General features: G+C 36.4%; 1 protein-coding gene across 2 annotated transcripts; it reads right to left on the minus strand.

Moving 5' to 3' along the window:
* Positions 1 to 2,080: 2,080 nt before the first annotated feature.
* Positions 2,081 to 3,187, minus strand: LOC120412963 (uncharacterized). 2 transcript variants are annotated; one of them, XM_039573608.2, is made up of 4 exons: positions 2,781 to 3,187; positions 2,506 to 2,715; positions 2,361 to 2,447; positions 2,081 to 2,296 (listed from the first exon to the last, which is right to left on the minus strand). In XM_039573608.2, exons 1-4 carry the CDS (start codon positions 3,060 to 3,062, stop codon positions 2,156 to 2,158), a joined length of 720 nt encoding a protein of 239 aa, XP_039429542.1. In that variant the 5' UTR covers positions 3,063 to 3,187; the 3' UTR covers positions 2,081 to 2,155. The 2 variants fall into 2 exon arrangements, with proteins under 2 accessions (XP_039429542.1, XP_039429543.1); XM_039573609.2 differs by having other exon boundaries at positions 2,081 to 2,293; positions 2,781 to 3,176.
* Between the last annotated feature and the right edge of the window lie 4,064 nt (positions 3,188 to 7,251).

Here is a 7,251-nt window from a genome sequence, read left to right on the forward strand (position 1 = left end):
TTAGTACGAGCTTTGTTTTCGAATTCGGACAAAGGAAACTATTTTAAAACGCGTCTCAACCATTCGAGTTGGAACTGAAACAAAAGGGAATAAGCGGGATCGTTTGGCACATGTTTTGAGTTTAAATGTGTACAAATTGTAGTTTTTCGCTCAAGAGATTGAGATTTTAATTTTTTTAATTTTATAATTTAAAAACTGACTCAGAATCAAATTCTAAGCAAATGATTTAAAATCTGACAACCCTATCAAAAGTTACTAGCACTTAAGTGTTTTGATACATTTTTTAAGTCGGATCTCAGATATTTTGATAAAAATGATATCCGAATCCGAACCCATCGTTCGATGGGTAACGTCATGATTCGAAATCCGGACACTTAGTAGCATATCATTTTTGTTAGAGCTGACAAAAAATCATGTAATATGTTGGAAATGAAGAAATATCATCAGGATGTAGTATTAACAGTCAGTTTTAAGAGAATGCATGCAAAATATGTCTTTTCTAACAATTTTTCATCAGAATTTGAATATTAAAATGACTTGTTGTGCTTCGAATCCCGGACACTGATTCGAAATCCGGACACTTTTGCTTCGAATTCCGGACTCTCGTTTTTGCTAATGAATCGCACAAATTTGGACTGAAATGTTAGTGAATGGCATTCTTTAGGTCTCAAATATTTTTTTTATAAAAATTTGCTGGAATTTAAGGAAATCAAAACCATAAATTTCTGCATTGCCTTCCCGGTGCTTCGGACGCCTATGAAATATTTCACGTGAAATGTTTCGCATTTTTGCTAATCTTTTAATTTTATTTTATTGAATTGTTTTGACATTAACTACAGCGTTCAAACAAACTTTAAATGAAAGTTGATGTTAGAATTCATCAAATAACCTATTTTTGACATTTATAATGCGAACTTATATCCAAATAATTGATAAGACAAGATAAGGTGTCCGGGTTTTGAAGCGTCCGGGAATTCGAATCATGACGTTAATCAAGAGACCTTTCCAACGAACCCAAAAGATTGAAGATCTGACAATTCTATCATAAGTTATTGGGTAATTCTCCGCCAACTCACACAGCAGTTGCCCCGACCCCTCTTCGATTTGCGTGAAACTTTGTCTTAAGGGGTAACTTTTGTCCCTGATCACGAATCCGAGGTCCGTTTTTCGATATCTCGTGACGGAAGGGCGGTACGACCCCTTCAATTTTTGAACATGCGAAAAAAGAGGTGTTTTTCAATAATTTGCAGCCTGAAACGGTGATGAGATAGAAATTTGGTGTCAAAGGGACTTTTATGTAAAATTAGACGCCCAATTTGATGGCGTACTCAGAATTCCGAAAAAACTTATTTTTCATCGAAAAAAACACTAAAAAAGTTTTAAAAATTCTCCCATTTTCCGTTACTTGACTGTAAAAAAATTGGGAACATGTCATTTTATGGGAAATTTAATGTACTTTTCGAATCTACATTGACCCAGAAGGGTCATTTTTTCATTTAGAACAAAAATTTTCATTTTAAAATTTTGTGTTTTTTCTAACTTTGCAGGGTTATTTTTTAGAGTGTAACAATGTTCTACAAAGTTGTAGAACAGACAATTACAAAAAAAATAATGTATAGATATAAGGGGCTTGCTTATAAACGTCACGAGTTATCGCGATTGAATTTCCTGCCACTCGATAAAATTGTAAATTCAGGGTATAAATGCTAATGGAATCATCTTAAGCAACCATGCGCACCCATTTTTATCTTTGAGATAACACAAATAAAATTCCACTCTGTCGATTGGAGCGTGTTCAGGGAGCCTTGATACCTTGAATAGATGAAACTGAAGCGTTTACTGACATCAAATTCAAAAATATCGAGTTCTGTGAATGAAATCTATTATGCTCTTAATCCCCTGAGAATTTTAAGTCAATCGTGGAATCTACTTAATTGCCATTATTTTTTACAAATTTTGTTCCTAAGGAAATATTTTACCCAATTTCCTTTAGAACCGAATGAGTTTACAAAAAAATATTCTGGTTTTAACATTTCGGACTCGTTTCAGTTATAACAAAAATGCAATGCCGATATTCTTGCCAGTCGAAAAAGGCAACAAATTTATTCATTAAACGATTAACCTTGAACAGCACAATTATTCCAGCAGTAACATCCTAAGACCAAACACCCGTCAGCACCAGATTGGACTTTCTTAAAATTCTCCGCAGCCGGTACATCAGCTCGTCGTTTACAACGACTCCCACCGCGATGTAATCCTCGACAGCTTCCTGATAGGCTTCCATAATTTCTTGCTGCTTGAAAACAGAAAATACCTGTTTTTTAATCTGTTTTGAGGTTTAATTAATTCATTTCACATACCTCCGGTATCACTATGGCTTCATTGTCTTTTTCGTGAACTTCTTCATAATGTTCCTCAAATTCGTCAGTGTCGAAAAGGTGCTCCTGCTGCTAGATAAAATGAGATTAGTATTTGGCCACAGTTATTGAAAAAATCATCCTTCACCTCTCCACAGCACTTGATGTGTTCCCGGTTTTTGTCATCATGGGGCAACCAGTTTCGCGTAAACACACCAAACCGGTGCAGCAATTCAACCAGCGAATCCCTCAGCGGGTTCAGGTTCTTTAAATAAACCGATCGACACTTGCCCCTGTTGGCGACCATTTCGTCAAACTGATTCATAAACTCATCGGTCGTCTTGAAGAACTCGTGCAACTGAAATTTCAACATTTTTACTGGTCAAAACTACAAATCGCTAGAATAAATTTAAAAACCATTACCAAATCAAACTTAGTTGGCGGCTTGGGCGCAGGAGGCTCTGGTTCCGGTTCCGGTTCTCGCTCGCCCTCTTCTTCTCCATCCACTTTTTCAGCGCCTTCTTCGTCTGGATTTACATTTTCACCGTTCTGATCTTCACCGGACTTCTCCACTTCGGCGCCTTCAGCAGCTGCCGGTGCTGGTTCCGCTTCCTTTGGAGCTTCCGGTTCTTTCGGAGCTTCCGGCTCTTTTGGTGCTTCCGATTCTTTTGGTGCTTCCGGTTCCTTTGGGGCTTCCTCCGCCATGTTTAGCAAGTTTCAAACTAAAGTTTGCTCCCAAATCTAAAGCTCGCGTAGAACGGAAGAAAGCTGATTCTGGTCTGAAGGACGCAGTCAGTTTGGCAGAAAGGGAAAGCTAGGATTGGAACTAATTGCGACGAATTTGGTTCCAAATTTGGACACGATCGTTGTTCGACGATCGGACGATTGGATTTGTGTTGTCGTTTTGTAAACTGGATTTAATTAAAACTGATTCTGTAGAGAGTTTTCTGTCAATGGTGTAGTGAAATTTAAATTTGTTTGATGATGTGCATTATTTGGTGTGTCTAATGAAAGGTAACTATCAGATCTTCATATTTATTTGCTAACTTTTTGCTTGTTTAAGTTTGGCGCTCGGTATGATTCGTAGAAAAACTTTAGATTCAATAAAATCGGCATGTCATTTTGCGTCGAGGTCCTTTTTTTAAAGATTTAATCGGATCGTTGTCGTTGAATTTTTAAGAATATGTCTTGAGAGGCTCTAAATTAAATATTCCACTAATATTCGACCTCCAATAACATGTTTCTAATCTAATCTAATCTGATCTAACCCTATCGCAGCCAGTCTTTCGAGGGCATCCTGTAAAATGCCTTAGGTTGATTAACGCCTAGCATCCTCTTGTCATTATTAACATTTGCAGTGTCCCATTGCATTAGATTGCATTAAAACATCACAAACTTCAAAGCGGCCAGGCCAACTGCGTAAAGTTAACCGCAAAGATGATTCGTTGGATTGCATTGAGTTTGTTGCACGACCTCCAATAACACGTTTCCTTTCCAAATTTATCTGATCACTAGCTTTCTTTTAAATGACTACAAACATAAAAAAAATATTCTTAAGATAAGAGATGTGCAAGACCGGATTTGCTTGCAATCTAAAAAGGAGTTAATACCAGCAAATAACATTACAGTTCACCACTGTTTACGTAAAATAAGATTCCAGATTTGGATTCAGCGACCAAAATTACTTTAAGAAAGTATACCTGGGCCATTAAAGAGATATCGATGCCTCTGTGCATCTGGATAGGAATCCCAGCATGCTTAGTACAAGAGAGCACAGAGGCATCGATATTTTTGCAACGACGTGTAATTAGTAGGCCTTGCTTGCAAAGCAAAAAATGGTGTAAAATTGGAAGGTGTAATTTTGGGAGGTTGAATATCACTTCTTTCAGGATGTAATTTTACTTCATTTTAAATAACACATTTTCAGAGGTAAAATTACACATTTTTTTCTGACATAAAGGATGTACCCCTTCCCAGATGTAATATTACCATGATTTTTTTACTGTGTATAAATTCTGAGAAATTTCGGATATTGGGATTTTTTCTCACTAAAACTCAAGTATCTCGACCCTGGAGTGTAGAAATTGCCTTTTCTCAGAAAGAGAAATGTTCGTGATGAAATTTCCTACATTTTTTTTTTTGAAAATGCGATTTTTTCGACATAAATCCGTCTGGGTGATGCAATTTTGATCTATTTAAAGACTATCATTTAAAGGCAATATGAACTTAAATGAAACAGATAAACTTAGTATTAGTTCCGAGTGAATAAAGAAAATTTGTTAACAAAAAAGTTGATTTTCTTGTATGACAAAACATTTCACAGGGGTTCACATACACAGCAAAAATCCGATGGTAAAATCGCATGCAAAAGCATGCACATCACCTTTGTGAGCAAAAGCATGTAATATTGTATGAGAAAACGTGTACACAAAAAGTATGTACAAAAGAAAAATAAATAAATTTTGCACATCCCAAAAACAACATAAGTTTGGTGAGAGTCATAGCTTGATTACAAAGTCCGCGCCCCAACCGTCTCGGCTATCTCGCCGTCTAGTAAATGTTGTGTTCAACGCCGATGTACCAGTAGGTTTCCCGTACGTCGTATACTGAATAAACTGTATACGATGTATGGGTAACGTACAGCTACATCGGTGTTGATCCAGCTAAATTCACATCGGCGGGATAGCCGAGAAGGTTGGGGCGCCGACTTGGTAATCTGGATATCACTCTCTCACCAGATTGATGTTATTTTTGGGGTGTGCAAAATTTATTTATTTTTCTTTTATACATGCTTTTTGTGTACACGTTTTCTCATACAATATTACATGCTTTTTCTCACAAAGGTGATTTGCATGCTTTTGCATGCGATTTTACACAGAATTTTTTTACTGTATAGCAAAATTAAGTGGAAAATTATTTTTCCGAAAAATGGTGATTGGTGAAGTTTTGGAGCGTTTGACTCTTCAGAAGGCAATGTTTGGAATAGTCTAAAATTAGGGTGTTTCACGATCAGGGTGATTTTGAATATCCTATAAAAAATATAATAATAATAATAAATCTAAAGTTTGTTTTTTTAAAGGCCTATAAACATATAAAACACAATAGCTTATAGGACCTTTTTTTAGAAAAAAAACCCTAGAAATGTTCTTCGGGGTACTTTAAGAGCCCTTACAACAAACTTTTTTCTTGTTTAACAAGTCAAATTGTATTTAAGGGTAAAACATTAGTGCCATTTTAAGGTAACAAATATGCAAATTCATAACTTAAGTATCTCGAAAAAGCGTAGGCCAAATTTCGAACGCAAGGTGGCATTCGACTGGGGAGATCTAGCACCACGAACGCTGAAAAAATCTAAGGATTGTTTTTATTCAAACTCGAGATATATTTTCATTTTAAAATATCAAATTTTCAAGGGAAAAGTGTATGAGACCACCGTAACGAAATTCGAAAATTGTCCAACTATATGTTTTCACTGTACTTTTGCCCGCTGAATCTGAATCAGAATATGTCCCAAAATCGACAATATGGCTGGACAATATTGCCTGTTTTTCTCATCGTGCTGTTTTTGCATATATGTGAACATGATCAAAGTAGCTCGCTGAAACATGAAAAACGTATGATATTTTCAGGAGCAATACAAGATTATAGCACACGGTCAAAATATTTATTTGACTTGCAATTTATTGAAAAAAAAAAAACATTAGGGCTCTGGAGGGCATCATCCCCAATCGGCCATTTGGCGACCATGTTTGTTTTAGAAAAACATTCAAATCTTGATTCAGAATGTTTCAATCAAAAAATAGTTTTCTTTGTGATGTTTGTAGAAGCATTTTACATATAGTGATTATTTTTTCATTCCAATTTACTATTGTGGATTTAGCTCGTAGCTGGATTTTCTGGCATCTTCTCACGGTCATTGGAAACGGTCGTGGATAGACCTAGGGGTTCCCAGTTGGAGTGAAAAAATTCAATTTATAGAAAAATTATGGATTATAATTTTGCTTTTTTATCACTTCTTCGACACCAGGAATAATTGTTTGAACATGCTCGCAATTTTTTTATTCGGTCGGAAAAATATTATTTTTCTTGAAAAAACTTTCATTTTTAATCACATGATCACCCCTAATTCTGGCTCGATGCCACCATCATGCGACCGAGTGCTCCGTTTGTTTGTCAACAAAGCTGCAGCTGGATGGTGAGACGAAGTGAGGGGGGAAGAGATTTTGACATTTTTATGCCCGCATCTGGCCCGCCGCCTATTTCGTCGGTCACTGAGTCGCCGGTCGTTTCCTGTGACCGAGTCCAGCTAGGAACTGATCGTACAATATTTCTGGACCCTGAATTCAAAACCATCATTGACAGTCATTGCCCCAAAAGTGAAGGACACCATCTACCACCTTAAGACCACGTGGTTTATGGATGGTCCCTTACTTAGTAGTAGTAGTAGTTGTACTGATAAAGCAACCTATATTGAGGAATAACCTCCTCCACTTTTGTAAGTAGTCTCTTAGGACGAGACAAGGGAAGGGGTTTAGCGGATGTACACGTTCTAGACAAAACAAATGTTAACAAAAGAGGAGGGGATCAATTTTTAAGAAGGGGCTCAAATTTCAGCATTTTTGTATCACCCAGACCCAGATTTACCCTTGATGACGATTTTAGAAGAAACGTCGAATTTATCAAGAGCGATCAGATTATTTAGCACCTTTTGAGATTTGTTTGATAGTGAGTCGTTATTTTTTATTCGTAGATCGGAAAATCTCGATCTTCATCTTGTTATGATCAATTTTAGTTAATTTTACTGTTATTTTATTGTTATGCTATCAAGCAAGACTGTTTGTAAAAAAAGAACTTCAAAGCAGTGATACTTCTACGGTGATGCAAATTGGCACAG

This window comes from Culex pipiens, chromosome 3, assembly GCF_016801865.2.
Source record: "Culex pipiens pallens isolate TS chromosome 3, TS_CPP_V2, whole genome shotgun sequence".
NCBI lineage: Eukaryota > Metazoa > Arthropoda > Insecta > Diptera > Culicidae > Culex > Culex pipiens.